Genomic DNA, 22,632 nt, shown 5'->3' with positions numbered 1-22,632 from the left:
AGTTACATTACCGATTTCCGTTGTAACAGCAGAAAGAAGTTTTTCCTCTTTACGGCTACTTAAAACTTAAATACCGGTTAGAATGAATGTAAAAAAATTAACTAGGTTAGTTCTTATGTATCTATATCCATAACGATAAAAATTTAGACAGTGAAAATAACAAACAAAATAAAATAAACATATTTCTAAAGAAAACTTGATTTTGTATCACAAAAATGTAGGTACTTTTTTTGTATTACCAATAGCGTAAATTTATTAAATGATTTTTTTGAATTTGTATTACTATTTTATAATTAATAAAACACGATTGTTTACTCGATTGTTGTTGCTTATTAATTCTTATAGAGTATAGACTCTAATATGACTTTGTATTTCAAGTATTTTAAAATAGTTATTGAAGAATATTTATTTGATTGAATTTTTTTCTTTTATATGTTCCCGGAAGTTTACATACTTTTGTTGCTTTTACATATTATATTACAACTTAAGCAGCTTAATCGTAAACATAAAAACAATTTCGTGCTCTCCCTCATTGATAAGTTTTTGGATTCACCCCTGACTAAAGTCTATAAATTATGTAAATAAAGCTATAATGTGTTTGTGGAAATCCTCTGCACAACAATCTTTAAAATTATATGACATTTGTATTTTATTACCATTTAAAAAATATAAGTTCGTATTTTCAAACCATCATCTGATAATATTTTTTAGAATTTTAGACAACCTATATGACATATATACCTCAATTTCTTTAAAAATTTTTGTCTCAGTTAAAATTTTGTAAAAATTCTCGAGTCAAGTACTCGACTTTATCACATATTTATTTTATACTCCTAAATACAAGTACTCGATTTCATTCGAATTAAATTTAGAAACCAACATGAATCAAATACTCAAATTTACTAGACTTAAATTTAGTACTCGACTGTTTTGTTGGAAAAATTAATAAACAACCAATATCTTGAAATCCAATATTTACTCAATGTTCAATTTTTTTCCATACCTACTTAATATACTAAGATGTCAATAATAGAACTGCAATTTAAACATTTTTTTAAATATACTCTAACGATTTTGAGTGCTATTTATTACTTTTATTCTCGAATCAACTCGTTAAGAAATAAAAAAAAAACAGAACTCGCCAAACCCCTCTCATATTTATAGGTAGTGGGTAAAATATTATGCATTATTATTAAATAATCGACTCCAGGCGCGAATCCGCGGGCAGCTGCTTTAATCACGCGTATGGGTCGTATTAAACCGCTTGCGGCGGCAGCGTGGGCCGCTGCTGCGACTACTACTTGCAGTACGCCCGTCGCCCCGTAATCTAGATCACGGTTTCACATATTTTCCCCATAACCCCATTCCGTGTCCGATTTCCGACGCCGCAGCCGCCGCCGCCGCCGAGGATGTAAATAACAACAACACTGCCCCGGCAACGATGGTGGGGACTGCGGCGACTGACGATGGTCGGGGAGTGAGGGGCAGGCCGGTGTGCGTTGTTTTGTCTGGTCTGACGTCCGTGTCGACGCCGACGCCGCCGCCACCACCGCCGACCATAGGTCGTCGTGCTGTGCGTGTGCGCGCGTTTGCGTGAGCGAGTGTTTATTGCGCATTTGCCGAGGAGTCGATTGCGTTGTATTTTACTATTTTATAGTTGTATGTGTACGCGCGCGAAGCAGATCGCACTTGTCTGCGACGTATCTATACACCGTGCGGCGTGCTATATTGTATTGCTGTAATAGTTGTACGATCAAAATATTATATTGTTATTGTCGTTGTCGTAACGCGTTGTAATAACACATCGTACGATATAAAACATTGTTATTAACATAAAAAATATCGTTAAGTACTGTAAAAAATTGTAGTCGTTGAAGACAATAATTATTATTATTTACATTCTCCGAAACCGCGTCCGAGAGTGTACCGCAAAAACCGTCCGTTCGTCCGTATTCCGTTATTGCTGTAACAATATATTTTTCCGTACTGCGAAAGTGTGCGATTTCGCGTACGATGTCATCGACAGTCGACACGATATAATAAACATTTTACCTTACACCTGATACAGTGATACATATTTTTAGAATGATATATTGTTTGCCGCGTACGCAAATATAATATTATAAATAATACGTATTATCATATCTGTATACAACTGTAGCAATCGGCACGGGCTATAGCACTAGTCGATAGAGTAATACGTTAAAATAATATAATATTATTGAAATAGTGTGTGCAAATATATAAGAACAGTAATAATAATAATAATAATAAAGAGGAAAAAAAACGTGACATACGCATGGTGTATGATAATGGTACATAATTGTTGCGAGAACATTATTACACACATCTCGACGTATATAATATCTGATATAATATTCTCATTCATTAAAACAGCCGAGTGCATATAATAATAATAATAATAAAATAAACATCGATTTCGTGGACGGTCGGTCGTCTCACGTCGCCGCCGCCGTCATCGTCACCACTGCCGCCGCCACCGCCGTCGTCGCTGCCATACTATAAGTCCGTCGTACTCCGTACTCGCGTTTTATCCGTATATCATGATATACAATAATAATATTAATTAATTATTATTTTTTATTATTTATCGTATACAAAAAAACAACAAGAACGCCATAACTTAATTGGTAATTACGAAAAACCACCGACATCACAATAATAAATCGTACGCAGTTTATTTTAAAGTATTGTATTATTATTAATTATTATTTTTTTATAATTATTAACAGTTCATAATAAAATAAATAACATTTAATAATAATTTATTATAAAATCGCGTTTTCGTGCGACCGTGTTGACGAATCCGGGTTTTTCCGTTATGATATTATTTCGCGTTGTTTTGATCGCATCGAGCTCCGGTGTCATTGACCTTTTCTCCGCGGTGCGTGTTGTGTTGACAATGGCGGAGCGACGCGCTTGCTGTGCGCATTTTTCTGTTAAAAACGTCCTCCGCTGAGGGCAATAGTTTAACGTTGCTCAGTTTTCGCGATCGTTTTAACAACGTAGTATCGTTCGCTCCGTTTTAATAATATAATATACGCAACGATCTCGTCGCCGTGTCGAAGATTACGAATGCGGTTGATCGTATTGCAGTCGTGTTGCACATTCGATGTACATATTATAATATTATTGTGCGTGTACTACAATACCTGCAGAGTGTAACGACGACGAGTGATTGAAAAATATAAAATTATGACCTGTGTGCGCAACAGTGTAATAAATATTTTAATCATCGTTATTTCAGTAATAATATAATATTTTATAATATAATAATATTATTGTAATTCGTGATCGTCGTCGTTCTACTCCGCCGTCGCCGAGTCGAGTGTTTTTCTGATCTAAACGAAATAAACAAGTGTGTACTCGCACCCCGCCGTGTTCCCAAGATTCGAATTACGGATAATGCGTCACACCAACACGAATTGAAAAGGTAGGTACTAGTGTACTACACACACATTATATACTGTTAAAAATAATCTACTTAGTACATACACAACAGTTGTAGCAGTTATAGATGGGAATAGACCCAATAGCGCCTAATTATTAGTAAATACTAAATAATAGTAATATTATATAAGACGGGCGTATAGGTCACACGTAGGTACCTACTGTAATGTGAGTAGTGTGTGTGTGTGTGTGCTGTCGAAATCCATAAAAATATAATGTAATATTAATAGCAATTACTTTCGTTATGAATAAATGACGGATGGCATTGGTAAGATCATCCAATAATAATTTTTTTGTGCATTTGTGACATTGATGTCTATATCCTACGTTGATTAGGCATGTTAGGCGTTACACGTCTTTTTAACGCGGGAAAACAAATATAGGTGTTACGGTTGTTGAGATTAACTAATATCATACCATTTAGGAGTATAGGAAAAAAATTACGTTTAAACGAAACGAATCGTGGGGTACTTGGGTTAAAAAAATGAAATGAGTCTATTGGAAATATTTTTTTTCTGCGCGTACGGTGGTTCGTCGTGATAAGAAGTCTGCAAAATTATCAGCACTGATAAGAAATTTATTATGTGTACCTACTATTATATATATTTACTATTAGTTACTACTTCTACTACTCATAGCCAACTATTACAACTTACCACTGCCCTCGTGAGTGTTTTAATTATTGTGAATCGGGTGTGAATACTATTTTTTGATCGTTTTTTACATACAGATTGTTTTTATTTGCAAATTATTAATTGTCCACCGTCGTTTTCATTGTTTGTATATAGTTGGTATCTACCCAATTTACATCAGTGCGCAGTACCTGCATGCTATATCACCGAGTATACCTTTTAGCCAATGTACATGTAAGTGATTATTAATGTTGAGACGATAGGATCCTGCTGCAAACAGTGATGCTTTTCTGTTAATTAATAAGGTATAGGTATTATAAATCGTCTAATTTTTAATTCTTCTTAGATAGATGTGTACTTATATTATACATTTTATTATCAACATATTTGTATTTATACAAGACACCTATTGTATATTTTTCAGTTTTTAACAGTAACTCAATATATATTGAAGAACTATATTCATATTTTAAGAAAATTTTAATTTATTTTTTACTATTGAACTGTATTATTAAGTACAGTTTATTATTGAATTGGTTATCTCTAGAATTATCTTTCATTAGTCATTTCATATTTTTCTGTGTTTTCAGTATTAGTATAAATAAAGTTATTAATTAAAGTTTATAAAGTTTTGCAACGTTTACTTGGCTCTGTTCTATTTAAAACATTTAATGAAATAAGTAGATATTAATTTTGTAAATAACAATTTTTCCTTATTTGTGTAGTCTGCTATGTCTTAAAACTGTTAGGTGTTTTTAATATTGGCATAAATAGGTAGGTATATAAAGAAAAACATATTATTTTATGATTGTCTGTAATGCTTAGATATTATTTTGATAAAAAAATAAAACATTATAGGTATATTACAATTTTTATTTCTTGTTTTTAGATCAAATTAATAAGAATACACATAAGATATAATACTTATATTGGTTATATTATTATTAATATTACTTTAAAAAAATATGTTATCAACTATTCAAGAATTTAAACTAGTTACTTTATAATTGACAACTATTTATTTACCTATATTTGTTTAATTTTAAATATAGCTAAATTAATGTTACTTTTTCATTTAGAAATCTTATTATATTGAAATGTTTATACAACAAAAGTATTTGTTTATAGATTGTTTAATAGGGTTTAATAAAGTATCTATAAGCCTGTAAATTATAATTAGCCTGTTAAATAACTTTACTTTTATGCATGTCAACATAAGAAATTTAATTTTAATAATGCAGCAAAACTTCTTATCGATTAATATATATGTTAGTAATATTGTAGGTATTAGCTTAGTATATTCTAGAATTTTACATTAATATGTCGTACTAATCAATGATGTATTTAGGATATCTTTGAGGAGATGACTAAATTTGTTGATGCTAAATATCCCAGCATTTTATTGTTTATTGATAAAGTGATGAATGAAAAAATCACAACTATGATCATATAAATATAAGTAAATAAAAAAAAGGGGGTTAAAGGAGAACATTTATCTTTTTAAATCCCCCTCCCCAAATACCCCATACCATTGATACAATCATACAACATTTTTTTTTAAATTTAATATTCCATGTATTATAAATATGCAAAAATAAAAATAAAATTATAATATTGCATTTAGATTTTTATAAGAAATATGGTTATAGGTATATCAAACATAAGTATTATATCCCAAAAAAAATAAATAAAATTCTGCTCACTATTTTCCCCTTCTAACTCTCATTATCTAATTTTGAAAAAGATGTTTGAAGATTTAAAAAGAGACAATAAGTGGCACTTAGTTATGGCAAAGAGGAAATATGGAATTTGATAGAGTATGGAGTGTATAAAAGGGTATTCATTCAACACACGTTCACAAGGTATTAGAGAAAAGTAAGGTGTAGCTAAATAAGGTATTAAACAAGATTATGTATTTTTAGGGAGATTAAGATCATGGTTGTATTGGTTTGGGAAAAAAGTTCTATATTAAGTGACAAAATGAGGTTGGATATCATAATTGAGCTATGAACTCTTTAAACAAATCCTGAGTTAAAGCTTGAAGTCAAACTATGAGACTTTTATACTAGAATAATACTTATTAATGAGGAAGTCTAATTACCGAAGTATAATCTTAGTTAAGGTTTTTACCTAAATGTACAACTATAATTGTTGCTATTTATGGAAAAAAGCTTTTTAGTTTTTAAAAATAAGGTAGAAATATCAGCTTACATCTTATTCAGATAACATAATGGTTATTTCAGAATCTTAACAATATGAATACCTGTATAATATTTATTTTTTTTTAATTTTTTAAAATTTCAAAATAGTAGTTTTTAGTGTTCATTTGAGTTTTTAAAGTATTACACACCTTGATAGATACTTACTCAATATTTATCTATAATACTTATTTATCAATAATAACCATATAGATTATTATCTTTAGGTATCTACTTATAACTTATAATTCACTGGTTTTAAAACTTTTTTTGTTTATGCATTCCCTAGATAAAAAAATTTTATTGTGCCACCCTTGTATAATTGAAACTACATTTTTTATTAGTACTTAGTACTATTGTATAGTATATACAACATCAATATTTATCTCAAACTTCCTTAGAAGGTGTTCTTCACAGTTTGGGAGTCACTGCTATAATTGGTAATAACTAGAAAAAACCCAAGGTAAGATGACGGTTTTTACCAGCAAGTATGATGTTGAATTACATTTTTCATTACACAATTTATAATTGTTTTTTGTTTATGTTAATAATTTCCATTTTAAGATATAAAAATAACATGGTATTTTATAGATAACCGACATAAGTATCTTGAAATCAATTGTATTTATATCTTGCATTTAAGATTGTTTATACGAGATGATTTTGTTTTTTTATCTAAAAATAGTTAAACCTCATAATTTATAATTAAAAAAAAAACTATAACATTTATTAAAATAAAAATTTAAGAATTAAAGTTTCAATATCTTGTGATAGTGAAGTGTATTTCTAATGTTATGTACAGGATGTCTAATTTATATTTTACCATAAAATATCTAAATTTTTTTACTACCTTTATTATTTTTCATTTATTTTAAGATATATGTCTAAATTATAATAGGATTGTAGTAATAGTATAAAATTAATTTCTATTGATAAATAAATATGTTAAATTTTGTATAAAATGGTTTTTTCTCCAGATTCCCTATAATTGTATAGGTTTAATTCAATACAGTAAATTAGTATAAAGAGGACATTTTTTTTGATAAATTTGTGATATTATTCATATTTTTTAAGTAGGTTGTTTATTTATTGTGTATATTTGTTTTATTAGCTGGGTTAGTATTTTTTATACTTAAATTCTTAAGGTACCTATACATCATGTAAATGAAGAGATACACTCAAGTTAATCAAAAAATAAATAAATAGATGAAATAATGTAAATTAAAATTAGTCAACTGTATAAATGTATTTAGTATGTTATGGCAGGCCATGCAAATAGTTTTAAATTTGTATTGACAGATGAATCATTGTATTTAATTATATTAAGTTGAAATATTTGTGATTATAATAAACACAATAGGTACATTAATATAATTTGTTGATTGTTTATTTATAATTATTGTCAATAGTCTACATTAGAATATTATCATTGAATTTTTGATAAATATTTAATTACTTTTGTCTAGTATCTATCTCAAAAATATAACTTGAAGAAACTGATACGTGTCATGTTTTTTATTTATATATTTATGACTAATAGTTAGAGGTACCTACCAAATTTTATTTTGACTTATAGCTAATTCATTAGTTCATCACATATTTATCGTATGTTATATATTTTTAAATTTTAAATTTAGTACCAAAACATTTATTATTAGTTTAAATTAAATTATTAATAGAATTTAAAATTTAAATTGTTAAGTAGATTACCTTATAATTTGTATTGAATATTCAAAAAAGCAAAAATGAAAATAATAGTACCTATCTACAATATCATTAAATATTAGAAATTAAATGTTTCTATGTTGTCTATTATTATTATTTAGATATTATACTTATCAATTAAATAATCTGAAAAATTAAATCGTGAATAAATATCAGTTATCACTATTTAAACCTAGTATATATTGCTGTATAAAAAAAAACAATTGCCTTAAATATATTTATTTTTATTTAGTGTATTTAATTAAATGAGTAGGTAACATAAACATTTATCATAGAATACTAAAAGCAAGTAGCAACATTAATAATGCTATTTATTATTATTCTGAGTTCATTACCAATAAAAATGATAAAATATAAAATATCCTGTTTATTTATTACAGAAACTTGTTTTTTTTATCTTATCACATTCCATTGAGAATATTTTAACCATTAAAATATTATTTTTTTTTTACATAGTTCCTATCAAGCTTGTTGTATTTAGTCAAAAACAAAAATTATGTTATACCTACCTATTATGTTAATAGTTTATTTTTAATTTTTTTTTTTTATAATATTTTTCAGATTAACTATGTAAATACATTTTATTATAATGTGTGGAGAGTGTGACAAAATACGCTGTTTACGTGACAGCTGCCCTGGCTTGGGCGGATGTCGATTATGTGGGAATTTTTCTTCCAATACTTACTATGAACATTACAATATTTTAAGATCTTCAACATCAACTGATTTTTCCAAAGTTAATCCAAAACATTATCAAAAACCATGGTTGATAGCTTCAAAATCTATATGGAAATCTGACTTTCTAAGTATAGCTTTATGGTGTGTTGCTATACTTAGTATCAGTCAAACATCTGCTGAACACCAAACACAAATTACAAGTTTACCTCCAATGGCCACTCAACCTACAAATAATAGTGCAGTACACTTCTCAGCTGGAAGAAGTAAGTTTTATAAATTATTATCTTAAATTGTAAATATTTATTAATATTTATATATATATATATATTGTATAATTTTTTTCAGTATGTCCAAGTAAAGATATTAGAAATAAAGCTGAAAATCTGAATGCTCTTCGTGGTTGTAGAGTTATTGAAGGGTTCCTTCAAATAGTTTTAATTGATAATGCAAATGAAACAAGTTATGAATCTTTATCATTCCCTGAGTTAAGAGAAATTACTGGTTATTTATTATTATATCGTGTAAATGGCTTAAAATCACTTGCTAAACTTTTCCCTAATCTGTCTGTAATCCGAGGACAAGACTTATTTATGTCATATGCTATTGCAATTTATGAAATGGTTCATTTGCAAGAATTGGGCTTGTACAATTTAAGGGATGTTGTTAGAGGAGCTGTTTACATCACTAAAAACCCAATGCTTTGTTTTACACAAACTATTGACTGGATAAGAATTGCGCCATCTGGGAAAGAATCACATGATATATATGTAAGTTTATAAATTATAAAAATACCAAGTGGTGCTGAATCTACATAATATTAAATATAGGTATATTCTCAGCCTGAGTTACATAATTCTAATACTCGTAATAATTTAAATAAAATATAGTTTTTAAGTATAAAATTCTGTAAAATTATGCAAATGTGAGAAAAAGCAGTATAATAATATTATCATTTGTTATGAATAAAGTTAACTAGTTAAGTTTCTTTCTAGCATGTTAAAACATACACTGTGTGATTGTGTTAAAAATAGTTGACAACTATTCAATTAATAGTTTTACGATAAATAACTAATAGTATTTAATAAAAAGTACTGTGTTAAACAAAACATTTTATTGTATAAAATATGTTATATTTATATCTGTATAGTTGCTATAGCTAATAAACAGTTCTTTATGCTATCTAGAATGAAAAAGAAGTACTGTATGGTATGATGTAGATAAAAATATAAGTAACTAAGTACAGGCTTTTATAAATATGGTTTTTAGATGGTCATACAAATAATTTCTTCTATGTCGATTAAAAATTATAATATCTATTTATTTATTAAATACACTAAAATGTAAATATTATGCAGTAATTTATATAACTTGTTAAAATAATATTTTGTAGTTTAAGAGACTGGTAGAAAGTGTGGATAACTTTGGCTTCCTTAATCTAGGTTCAATAGGGTTAGTAGTTATAAATGATTATTTTTTGCCACGCTTAGAAAAAAATCAGTTCAGCGCCACTGATTAAATACCCTATGAAAATGTCATACCTAATATTTTGAATATTACTAGGATAATCGTCCTGTAAATGCATGTCCTGTATGTCCATGGACAAATGACAAAAGTTGTTCTGTTTCTAATTATACTAATGAACCTTTATGTTGGAATACTGAGCATTGTCAAAAAGGTAAAGTTTTATTGTAACACGCTTTTTTGTAGGTAATAATTATAATTGTTTTTTTAGTTTGTCCATCAGAATGTGGTAATCTAAGTTGTACTGAAGATGGCACGTGTTGCCATGAACAGTGTCTTGGAGGTTGTACTGGTCCTAATCATGATGAATGTTTTGCTTGTAAATATTTAGCAGATGAGCGGGATTGTGTGAAAGAATGTCCAGTTGATACATTAACAGTAAATAATGTCAATTGGGTCCAAGAGGATCATTTTTTATTAATACTTTTTCATTTTATAGTATCAAAACCGGCGTTGTATTGTGGAACGTGATTGTTATCGTATGCCACGATCAAGAGACTTACAAAATGGGTTACATTTACAATCATGGAAACCTTTTAATAATAAATCTTGTGTAATGGAATGTCCTCCTGGATTTGAGGAAGTTCCTACTGAGAACATTTATGGAAAAGTATTTAAATGCCAAAAATGTTCTGGTAAAGTTTGCTTTGTTATGAATTTAAATCATTGACTAATTGAATATATCTTTATATTTGGTATTATTTTAGGACCGTGTCGTAAAGTTTGTATTGCAGCTAATGTAGAAAGTATCCAGTCTGCACAAAAACTAAAAGGATGTGTTATTATTAACGGATCATTAGAAATACAAATTCGCGGTGGTAGTAAGTGTAAATTAATGATATTAGAAAAACTTTTTAACTTTTAAAATAAATAAGTGTGTGTTAAGTATAACAATTATTATTTTTATTAACTAATTCCTTATAAAAATATGAAATTTAATTACAAAGCTTCTTAGATGATCATACAAATAAATGAATTATATTATATTTTACTGTACCAAAAACATTTAAATAAGTTAATATAAACTATATTTTTTTTTTAGTCATTAATTATTAAATTATGTTTATGAATATTTCAGTGAACATTGTAAAAGAATTAGAAGAAAGTTTAAGTATGATTGAAGAAATTACTGGCTACTTAAAAGTGGTTAGATCATTTCCATTAGTATCATTAACTTTTTTAAGAAAATTACATGTAATTAGAGGAGAAATATTAGAAAGTTCAAAGTAAATACTTAATAATATTGATAATATTAAGTTTTAAATTAAATCTGTGTATTTTTTCGAATTTAAGGTATGCATTAGTTGTTTTGGACAATCAAAATTTAGTTGAATTGTGGGATTGGAGTACTCGAAAACCTGATGGTGAATTACGAATTGAACGTGGGCAGATATTTTTCCACTTCAATCCAAAGCTTTGTATATATAGAATAAAGCAATTACAAGCTAATTTAGGTGATAGATTTAAAATTGTAGATGATTTGGAAGTAGCACCCAATTCAAATGGCGATAAAATGGCTTGTAAAAATTAATTTTTATAAATTTTTATAATTTATTGTAAATACTTCTTTTTAAAATTTAATTTTTATTTCCAGGTACAGTTAAAAAATTGAATGTATCAACAGAAGTTGTACTTTCAAATTCAGTTCTATTGAAATGGCGACCTTTTGAACATTATGATACTCGTACATTGTTAGGCTATGTAGTTTATTACTTAGAAGCGCCATATAAAAATGTTTCTCTCTATGATGGTCGAGATGCTTGTGGTGGAGATGGGTAAATATGAAACATTAAATAGAATAAAAATTGAAGTTAAACTTTTTAAAATATTTGGGAGCAGTTATTGGGTTACTTCTTCATTAACCCTCTTAATTCCTTCCTAAAAAATTAAAAAACAAGAATAAAATTGAAATTCTTAATTAATTTAATATTTAGATGGAAAACAGATGATGTGGAATCAACAGAAATTACTACTGATGATTTAGTTGCTCTTATAACAGGACTGAAACCTTATACACAGTATGCATATTATGTAAAAACATATACAATGGCTTCAGAATCTAATGGTGCACAAAGTGATATAAATTATTTTCGTACTATGCCAGGAAGTAGGTTTTTTCATAAATTTGTTTTGATAAAATTTAAGCAATAAAATTTACATTTTATAGCTCCAAGTCCTCCACAAAATCTTCGTGTTAAATCTGTGACTGCTGATAGTATAAGCATTGAATGGATGCCTCCTGCTGAACCCAATGGTCAACTTAAGCATTACATCATTAAATATACATCAATTAACATATCTGGGGATTCGTTATTGAAAAGGGATTATTGTCAGAATAGTATGTAATTTTTTTAACATTTAAATTTATGTTTTAATCAATATTATTTATATTTTTATAATTTGATATTTAGGTCCAAATGTGAATGAATTTGCTGATAATTATTCTGGATATAAAGCTGAAACAATTAATAATGATCAAAAAGAAAATTGTAATTGCACTGATCAACCAGAAAAAAAACAATCTAAACTTAAAGATGAACAACAAATCCAAATAATGATAGAGTTTGAAAATAACTTGCAGAACATTTTATATGTTAAGACGTATGTAAAACTTACATTATATTACCTTTACTTCATTTTAGATAAATGTATTAATTTTACAATAATATGTTTTTAAATTTATTTTGTGTTTCTATTATGACCTATGTTTGTATGTTTAAATTTAAAGTTAACTATCTTTCCTAGTTAAAAGGTGAATCTAATTAGAGAACTATTATTTTTTTCTGCTGAAAGGGGAAGGGATGGTGGTATAAAATTTCATGTACTTTTTATTACAAAAATAAATAAGAGAAAAACATGAATTTTTATATTAGCATTTTTTATACAAGTTATTTTTTTTTTTATTTCTTGTTTTGTTTTTTGAGCTATTTATAGTCATTTAAAGATTGATATTTTTTTTCTACAAATGTTTATAAAAATTATTTCATCTAGTCAAAAAGCTTGTAAATTTAATTTTAAGGTCATTGTATACTGTTATTGGAATTTAAAAAAAAAAAAGTTGAATGTAAAATTATAATTTTTTATTAAAGTATTTAAATAAAAATTTTTTTATGAAATCAAAGATTTACAACTCAAGTTATTTTGTTGTATTTTATAGAAACTTTAAATGTTTAAGTACACTATTATATTTTAATATACTATGACATTTTCTAAATATTAAAATTAACTCAACCTATTGCATTACTAATAAAAAATTACATTTTATTAATAATTAATAATATTAGGGTTACTTACTTTTCTCCCAATTTTTTTCATTTGAATGGAATTTAATGTCATTAATATTTATATTTTTTTTTTTTTTTTCAAAGTAATAATCCTCCTAAAAGTGATACTTTACCGAAGAAAAAACGTGATTTATCAAATTTTGAACCACAGGAATTTCCAAATAGTACTATTTCAAAAACTGTTGTATCTGATGCAGATAAAAATTTGGAAAGTATGTAATTTATATTTTTAGGGTTTATTGATTATTGATGTGCATAATATTTTTATTTTTCTTGTATCTATAATTTTATATTAAGTATTAATACTTTATTATTGCTTTTTTTTTTTTTTTTAGATGAAAATAAGAAAATAGTAGTTCCTAGTAATCAGTTGACCTATACGTTGCATGAAAATTTAACTCATTTTACTAGTTATAATATTGAATTATATGTGTGTAGAGAATGGCTCAAAAATGAAAACAAAGAGTCAAATCAGAACATTAGTAATTGTAGCATTCAAAAAGCAATGACCACTGCTCAAACAAGTAAAAAAGGTAAACTAATTAATGTTTTAGGTTTTATATAAAATAAAACCTTACCTTTGTATTTAAACCTATCATTTGTTATATTTTGCTGTATAGATTCTTAATAATTTTTGTCAAATAATTCACACTATGTAAATTAGTCAGGGCTTAAAACTAACATATATTTTAGAACTTTTTTAAATTTATAAAATATCTATTAAAATATAAAAACTGATACTTAACCCATGACCTATCTAGTGCAGTTTTGCATATATAACTGATAGATGTTTTAGATTTAAACTTTTAAAGCAACCAACCTCGACTTAAAATATTAAGTTAATATATCAAACTATAAATTAAATTAAGTTTTTGTTGAAATATTCAGTGTTAGAACCTTTTACAAATGGTGGTTACCTGATTTTAAAGTAACAATACAAAAATAACACTTCAATTGGCTATAACTTTGAAAATAATTTTGATTTACTATAATTTTTAGCTAATTGTCAACATTTTTTACTGAAATAAAGTAATAATGTACTTATAAAAATGTCAAACAGAATTCATGATATACATGTTTTTTTTTTTTTTAATTCCCTCATTACAAATTGAATTTAAATTATTTTTAAAATTTTAGATTCTGCAGATAGAATTGATCCTTCTAGTGTTAAAGCTGTTAATACAAATGATACCAACCTTGGTTCAATTAAGATATTTTGGAAAGAGCCTGAAATTTCAAATGGACCTATCGTTAGCTATCAGTTAGAATACAAAAAAGTTGGAGATAATGTAATAATTAAAATTTATTAACTTAAACAAAATATAAATGTTTTAATTTATGTTAATTGTTTAAACAGCTTAATAATCCACCTGTTGTTTGTATAACCAGACAGCAGTATCAGCAATCTGATTACTCGCACACTTTATCAAATGTAGCACCTGGAAATTATAGTTTTCGATTACGTGCAAGGTCATTAGCTGATTATGGAGAATTTACACAATATAGCTATTTTTTAATTCCTGTAAGTGTTTATTTGAATTCTTTTCTATAGTTATTTATAATTAATTATATATTTTTAAGGAGGTGCTTTCAATTACTACTCCTCAATTGATGTTTATTATCTTCATGGTTACTGGAATGATTGGTGCTGTAATTATGTTGATATTCTATGTTTTACATCGTTATTATAAAAATAAATTAGCTTCAACAAGATTATTCGTCACATGCAATCCGGATTATGTTAGTTGTGGTGAGGTTAATTATTAATAATGAATTATTTAATAATACATGTACTAGGTTAGGTTACTAACTAGTACTAGGTACTCGTCCAATATGCTATCTACTGTAATTTTATTATAGTTTAGTATAATATTTACATATGTCCGTATTCTGTATATTATACATACTTAATCATTTTGCAATTAAGATTTAAGATTAAACTTTTATTGAAAACCCAAATCATATTATATTTGTATTTAAACCTTAGTAAGTTAGGTAGGTTAGTAGATATACCTTTATATTATACCTGTGTAGTGTGTGTTTATGAGTCGTATCGATTATATAGTGGTTTTATTGTGATTTATTTATTATTAAATATTATTTAATAATTATCATTATGAGTTTGTCAACTATTAGTTACTTATATCGGCACATAATTTAAAGTGAAGAGATGTGCAAAAATTTTTTAAGTATACGCGGTTTATTACCAATTGACCAAACTTGTATAAAAATTAAAAACCAAGCAATTTGTGGTGGTGAGTTAAGAAAAGTTCTGAATAATAGTCCAAAACGTGATTCAGAATATCATACTTCACCAACATAAAATGACAGTGTAGATAGAATATTTACGGTAGATAGCATACTAAACCATCAAATGTGCGGTAGATAACATATTGGACGAGTACTGTTTACTATAGTTTTAATTACTGATGTTCATTCTATAGAATATCAAACTGATGAATGGGAAATTCCTCGTGATGATGTGGAAGTTTTAGAACCATTGGGTCGAGGTTCTTTTGGAATGGTATACCGTGGTAATTGGAAGAAAAAAGAAAATGAAATTGTACCATGTGCAATTAAGACCGTTACTGAAAATAACAATATGAGTGTTCGGCATGATTTTCTTTCAGAAGCTAATGTTATGAAGTGAGTTAAAACATATACTAAAATATTTTAAAATTAATTGTACAAATAAAATAATGTTTTATGTTATATTATTACAATATATTTGTTTACAGGGAATTTTGTTCAGCTCATGTTGTACGCCTATATGGTGTTGTATCACAAGGTCAACCAGCATTTGTTCTAATGGAATTAATGCCTCAAGGTGATCTCAAGTCATATTTGCTTAAACATCGTCCAGATATGGCAACAGATCCTTCTCTTAAACCTCCTACATTAAGGGTATATAATTTTTAAATAAATGTAATAATTTATTTTTATTTTCATAATATATACATTTATTTTTTTACAGGATAATTTACGTATGGCTATTGAGATTGCTGATGGAATGTCTTACCTTTCATTCAAAAAATATGTTCATAGGGATTTAGCAGCTAGAAATTGTATGGTTAGTGATAATAACATAGTTAAAATTGGAGACTTTGGTCTTACAAGAGATATTTATCAGACAGATTATTATAGAAAAGGTAAATGTTTATTCTAAGTTGGTTATTTTTCTACTTATTTTAATTTTAATTGAATTTTAGATTCTGAAGGTATGATGCCAATTCGATGGATGGCTCCAGAAAGTCTTCAGTCTGGTCTTTTCACTTGTTTTTCTGATGTCTGGAGTTATGGGATAGTTTTATGGGAAATGGTGACATTAGCAGCTCAACCATATAGAGTAAATATACAAAAGTATTATTTTTTTATTTTACAATTATTAATGGTTGGATAATGTTTAATGTTTTAGGGTGAGATGGATAAGAATGTCATAACTTATGTTAGTAGTGGTGGTATAATGGAAAAACCGGATAACTGTCCTGATATTATATATGATTGTATGAAACTTTGTTGGCGTTTTAAAGCTTCAGAACGTCCTACATTTGCTGAAATAGTAAAAATGTTCTTGCCATGCGCTCGTGCAGATTTTGCACAAACGTCCTTTTATCATAATGAATTACAGTCTGAAATACAACGACTTGATGTATCTGAAAATGGTATCACTGAAACTGAGTCTTTGGAGAGAGAGCGTAAGCAAATTGAAAGAGACCAAATTACAACAGCATTAGAAAATCAAGCACATTATTGGGGAGGGTCATTGCCTGGTGAACGGTTAGCACCAAAAGCAGATCTGGAAGAAGATGATGATGATGAAGAAGATTCAGATAATGAGTTGCAACGGTTACATATTGAAAACTTTGTATGTAAAAGGCCACCTAACGGATATATGTCCATACATAATGGTAATGGTATAAATACCACTATATGCTGACCGTAATTTTATTATTATTATATATATATATTTTTTTTTAATAGAAGTAATTTTTTAGATCAAACTTTTTTTCTCTTTTATATGGTATATTTTGTTTTTATATTTATATAGTTCCTAATTGTTGTGTCAAATATGCAGAGATGGGTCTATGTTATGTGTATAGATATTTATTTTATAGATAAATCACACAATTAATATTTTGTATATAATATATACATACATACACACATTTAAATATGTTATATCAATAATATTAAAATGTGTGTGATTTTCTTTAAGTATACACTAAACAGTTCATTCTTTTTATTTTTTAAAACCATATTTTGTTATAATATTAACTTAAATAATTATTGACCTTTATGGTAGTTTAAAAATGAATAATTTTTTTATTTTTTAATGTGTGAAAAAAACTTCAAACAAATTTAATTTACTAGTTATATTATTAGACAAAAAATTGATTGAGAAAACAATAGTTTTGGGAATTAAACCATGACAAGTTGTTCAAGTATAACACTTTTTTTTTATTTTATAGTGAATTTCCCAAAAATATTTAATTATAAATACATTTTTTCATATTTTTGTTAAAAACCTTTTAAAACATCAATAATTTGCTTGTGTTTATGTACACAATTTTTTATATTTTAGATATAAAATAGTTATTATTTTTAATTTATAAAAAAATATATATAATATTTTACCCATCTTTGCAATATTAATTGAACATTTTTTTTTTTAACTTCCTGTGAATTACCCGCCACATGGGTAAAATCAGATTGAACTTGCTCAATGCCAAAGCCAGTGTATTTTTTCAATATAGGTTTAGTTCCTTTTTTTCTTTTCTTTCCACAGGTGTGCAATTAAATAGTCTATAGTTTTTTATTATTATTATTTTTATTATTATTATTATTATTATCATTATTATTATTTTATAAATCATATTCCTATAAGACTGTCTTTTATAAATAAAACTACTTATGTAGTTTCCATAGTACACAAATATTTAAAGTTGAACCTTTGTTACCTGAAGCTTAGATTTAAGTTTAAACATATATTACATAATATATATATAATTATAAGACATGATTCTGGTTCAGTTCCAATACGCAAAAGAAAGAAAAAAGAGAAAACAAACTCATAGATAATTTGGTTATATGTATTCATTAATTTTAGTTAAAAGTGTTTTTATACTTTTATTTTATTATTTCATAAAAAGTGGTGTAAATAATGTTTTAATTTGACTTTAGTTTGATAAATTGTGTAAACTAACATTTTTTTTTTTTTTTTTGTAACTATATATATTTATACTTATGTGTTATATAATATGTATATTATATATATGTGACAAGTAGCAATCATGAGTCTTGACTAAATGTTTTGTCATAAATTCAATAATAAATGTATAATTATAATTGTTCCTAATTACAATTTGTAGATTCTAAACAAATACATATTCAAGATTATTGTAATGTTCTTGTAAGTATTAATTTAAAGAAAAAAAAAATGTATACTAAAAACAATTCTGAAAATGCCTTATCTATGTAAATAGGTATAACTTCGTTTTGTTCAATATTATTTTTTAAATTTTTTTAAAAAGTACCATTCAATTATTTCAATTCAAGAAATAATTTTTAATGGATATGTGTTTTTTTTAACACAATATTTTATATATTTAGAGCCCGGTGTTATTTACCCAATACATCTGTAATGGAATACCTGATTCTTGAATTTGTGATATACTTCATTGTGAATTCAGTGAATTTTTTAATTGTTTGGAATCATATTTTATACTAAATTGTTTAGTATATTATATAATTATATTTATATACTTTGTATTGAGTATTGTACATTTTATTGTCTATATCTGTTCAAACATTAAAAAAATATTTCTTTTCATGTGATTAATATACAACAGTCATAACTCATAAGTCATACATAATATGTATATATCACAAATTTAAGGATCTGTCTCCGAAACCATTATAGGTTCCTATAGATCTTACCACTTTGGTACTTTTATAATATAAAAATGGTTTTTTCCATTTTATCTTAGAAGCCAGGATGGCACATTCTAACATCCTTTCTCTTTGTGTAATTCAGCAGCGTAATTGTGTGTGAAGGTATCATTTTGTCCCTTCATGTATTTCAACAGTAAAAATCTATAACATTTTATAAAATAAAGAATGAATGTAATTCATGTTTTTTATGTTTATTTATTGGTATTTACATCTTATGATAGAAAAAATAAATAAATAATTATTATTTATAGTTTCTTCTTATAGCGTTGTGGTTAGTATGCTAAAAAAACAAAGAAATGATAGTATAGAATGCAAGAGCGGACTGACCAAGGAGGCAAAAGGGCAATCACCTTCCGGGCCCTTGATATTGTTAATTAATAAATATTATACATATTTAAGTATAAAATTTAATATTAAAATATAATAGTGAAACACCATTTATTTTCTAATGAATGAAAATGAATTGTGTACTATTTACTAAAAATATTTATTAATTAAAATGTGCTAGTAATAGGTCCAGTTGATTAACCCTCAGGACCTCTAGATACCTAAGTCTGCTCCTGATAGAATGAATTTCTGACAAAATATTTGATAATTGGATATTTTTAAAATTGTAACTTTACACTTATACAGTTAAAAATATTGTCAACTTTAACTATTAACTTAATTAACTCAAGTATAATTTTTTCATTAACTTACCCACCTTTGCTTAATATTTAATATTGGTATCAGATACCCATCTTTAATTTGTTATTTCAAAGCTATAAAATAAGTTAACATTTGCGTGAAAATAAATAATTAAGTATAAATTGAATAAAAACGGAACAATTCTAGTTAGTTCCCAAGCGATTTTTTAGAATTTTTTTTTGCAGGACTTTCTGCAAATGTATTTATTTTTTATACTGAGTACTGATTATTGATTAAGTATAATTTTAGTTAAAATAAAAAACACAATAGATAAAAAAATAAATAGTTAGTACGTCGCAGATTTTTATCTTTTAATAATATTTCAATTTAGGTTTTAACTTTTAAGGTGAAATAAACGAATTAAGATTTTTCCCCGTAATAACCATCGAGTGTAGCATCAAACTTGTATAACTTGAACTCATTTAATCACACATCACTTTAAAAATACGTAAATTTATTGCATTGGTTCGTAGTTCGTATATCTTTATATTTATATTTAGAGGTATTTCCAAATTTCATGTTGTAAATCCTACGTTTTTATCGATAATTTTAAATTGTTATCAATTGTAATTCTCAATAATGGTTATTATGATGATAGGTATTTATAAAACACCTTTCTAGCTATTTTATGTATTGGCGATCCTAAAATGATTGTTGGAACAATGGAACCTCCCCAGATGAGAACCGTTGTAGTTAGACAACAATAAATAATGAATAAATACAGTGTGTAAACGCCGAGAACATATTGTGATGCGATAATGTGTGAAACGAGTTATCGGTCGAATGTAAGTTATTTTGTGCATCACGGACCACGGTTGATAATAAAATAAAATAAATATTTAACATAATAATTTGTTGGGTATTACCTTTTCGTATATCAAATATCAATAGTTGTTAGTCATCAGTAGGGCAGAGGACTTGTAGCTCTAAAAAATTACCTGATATGCACTTAAATATACAAAATACATATGCATTTTAAAATGAATATTTTTAAACGGGTGCCAGTTAAAATCGCGAAATATTTTAACAGCAAAAACAAATTATAAAATTCTATTACTTTTATTTTTTAATCCATAGGTATAAATTAAAACTATCATCTCTGTAGTATTATAAAATAAATTCAAATCCATAAAAAAAAATTAAATATAAAACAATACAAATTTGAAAAAACTGGCAGAATGTTTAATGTGTGTACTAGTTTCAACGGCCACTGCGGAGCGCTCTTTCAGTACGGTGAATAGGATTATGAACAAAATAAGAAATCGAATGGGACAAGAAATTTTACAATCCTGCATGAAAATTAGCACAGAAGGACCCTCAGAACTCGATGAAGATACTGTGAATGAGGTAATTGATTTGTACGCACGTCAAAAACAGCGCCGGATTCGTTTAATTTAATTTAATATACCTACATAATAAATATTAAAATATATATGACTTTATCATAATGGAGTATTATTTAATATAAAATGTATAAGTAATGTATGTATAGGTAGTAAATGTCTGTTAAATTTGTTTTCATATAATTAACCAAAATTATTTATTTTTTTTAAGAATTTATGTATTCGTAGGTATCTATCTAGAACCAATAAATTGAGCTTAAAACGATATTTTTACTTCCCTTAATTATTTACTTCTAAGGCATACCCCCTTGAAAATTTATGATACCCCCCCCCCCGGGATAGAAGGTCTGAAATAAACACTGCTCAATAAATTTGTGTAGAGTCCTGCGATTTGAATTCTGTGTTTTGATCGGTTTTTAAGACACAAAAATACACATTTTTATGGCCTTTGAATATTTTTTTAATGGTAACCACATATTTTAACTATTTATTATTTTTCGCCTATATTTTTAATGAATTTTGATAGTTAAACTAACTTTCTAAGTCTAAAATTGACCAAGTTATAGCAATTTAACCAAAAAACTGCAAAATTTACGCGATTTACAGTTTTTTGACTTTTAAATCTAAAAATAATTATTCTAAGATTGTTTAGGTTTGACATTTTCATCCCTAATTATTAAGTTGATAGTCGCACATGATTAAAATTTCAATTTCTGTATACCTAATTACAGCTGCAACAAATAAAGAATTTATACGACGCGCGACGCGCTGAATCATGTTTTGTTCACGGCGGACAATTTGAACAATTTATACGCTAAATTAATTAATTAATAAATAAATTTATAACTTAAATAAGAATTGAATTTGTTATGAATTATTAATAGATCCTAATAGATCTATTAAATGTAATGAAATAAACAACATAGGTAAGGTACTTATTTACGTTTTTTCTACTTTAAATTATAACTCGTACACAGATTACAGTGAAAATTATACAGAAATTCAAATTTTAATCATGTGCGACTATCAACTTAATAATTAGGGATGAAAATGACAAACTTAAACAATCTTAAAATAATTATTTTTAGATTTAAAAGTCAAAAAACTGTAAATCGCATGAATTTTGCAGTTTTTTGATTAA

At 26.5% G+C, this 22,632-nt stretch overlaps 1 protein-coding gene across 2 annotated transcripts; it reads left to right on the top strand.

Annotated features, from left to right (window-relative positions):
- The first annotated feature begins 1,663 nt into the window (after nucleotides 1–1,663).
- LOC112591741 (insulin-like receptor) lies at nucleotides 1,664–17,761 on the top strand. Of its 2 annotated transcripts, none has more exons than XM_025335656.1 (23): nucleotides 1,664–3,454; nucleotides 8,588–8,967; nucleotides 9,050–9,471; nucleotides 10,265–10,379; nucleotides 10,437–10,603; nucleotides 10,665–10,860; nucleotides 10,933–11,046; nucleotides 11,304–11,451; nucleotides 11,519–11,745; nucleotides 11,820–12,000; nucleotides 12,160–12,332; nucleotides 12,393–12,563; nucleotides 12,637–12,826; nucleotides 13,594–13,721; nucleotides 13,845–14,042; nucleotides 14,647–14,798; nucleotides 14,867–15,031; nucleotides 15,091–15,259; nucleotides 15,954–16,155; nucleotides 16,248–16,413; nucleotides 16,484–16,658; nucleotides 16,719–16,855; nucleotides 16,925–17,761. In XM_025335656.1, the coding sequence occupies exons 2-23, from the start codon at nucleotides 8,616–8,618 to the stop codon at nucleotides 17,444–17,446; spliced, it is 4,470 nt and encodes a 1,489-aa protein (XP_025191441.1). In that variant the 5' UTR covers nucleotides 1,664–3,454; nucleotides 8,588–8,615; the 3' UTR covers nucleotides 17,447–17,761. The 2 variants fall into 2 exon arrangements, with proteins under 2 accessions (XP_025191441.1, XP_025191442.1); XM_025335657.1 differs by lacking the exon at nucleotides 1,664–3,454 and adding an exon at nucleotides 4,110–4,337.
- The last annotated feature ends 4,871 nt before the right edge of the window (nucleotides 17,762–22,632 follow it).

The sequence above is a fragment of the Melanaphis sacchari genome, unplaced genomic scaffold (assembly GCF_002803265.2).
Source record: "Melanaphis sacchari strain LSU unplaced genomic scaffold, SCAv2.0 Contig141_pilon_pilon, whole genome shotgun sequence".
NCBI classification, from domain to species: Eukaryota; Metazoa; Arthropoda; class Insecta; order Hemiptera; family Aphididae; genus Melanaphis; species Melanaphis sacchari.
The sequence above is the reverse complement of the archived record's forward strand: the minus strand, read 5'-3'. Positions and strand labels throughout refer to the sequence as shown.

Bases quoted from the DNA above. Each gene is read 5' to 3' on its own strand.
- LOC112591741 (XM_025335656.1), top strand. From the start codon at position 8,616: ATGTGTGGAGAGTGTGACAAAATACGCTGTTTACGTGACAGCTGCCCT. The intron at 10,604-10,664 runs GTAAATAATGTC...TTCATTTTATAG, and splicing joins GTCCAGTTGATACATTAACA to TATCAAAACCGGCGTTGTAT. The intron at 13,722-13,844 runs GTATGTAATTTA...TTTTTTTTTTAG, and splicing joins TGCAGATAAAAATTTGGAAA to ATGAAAATAAGAAAATAGTA.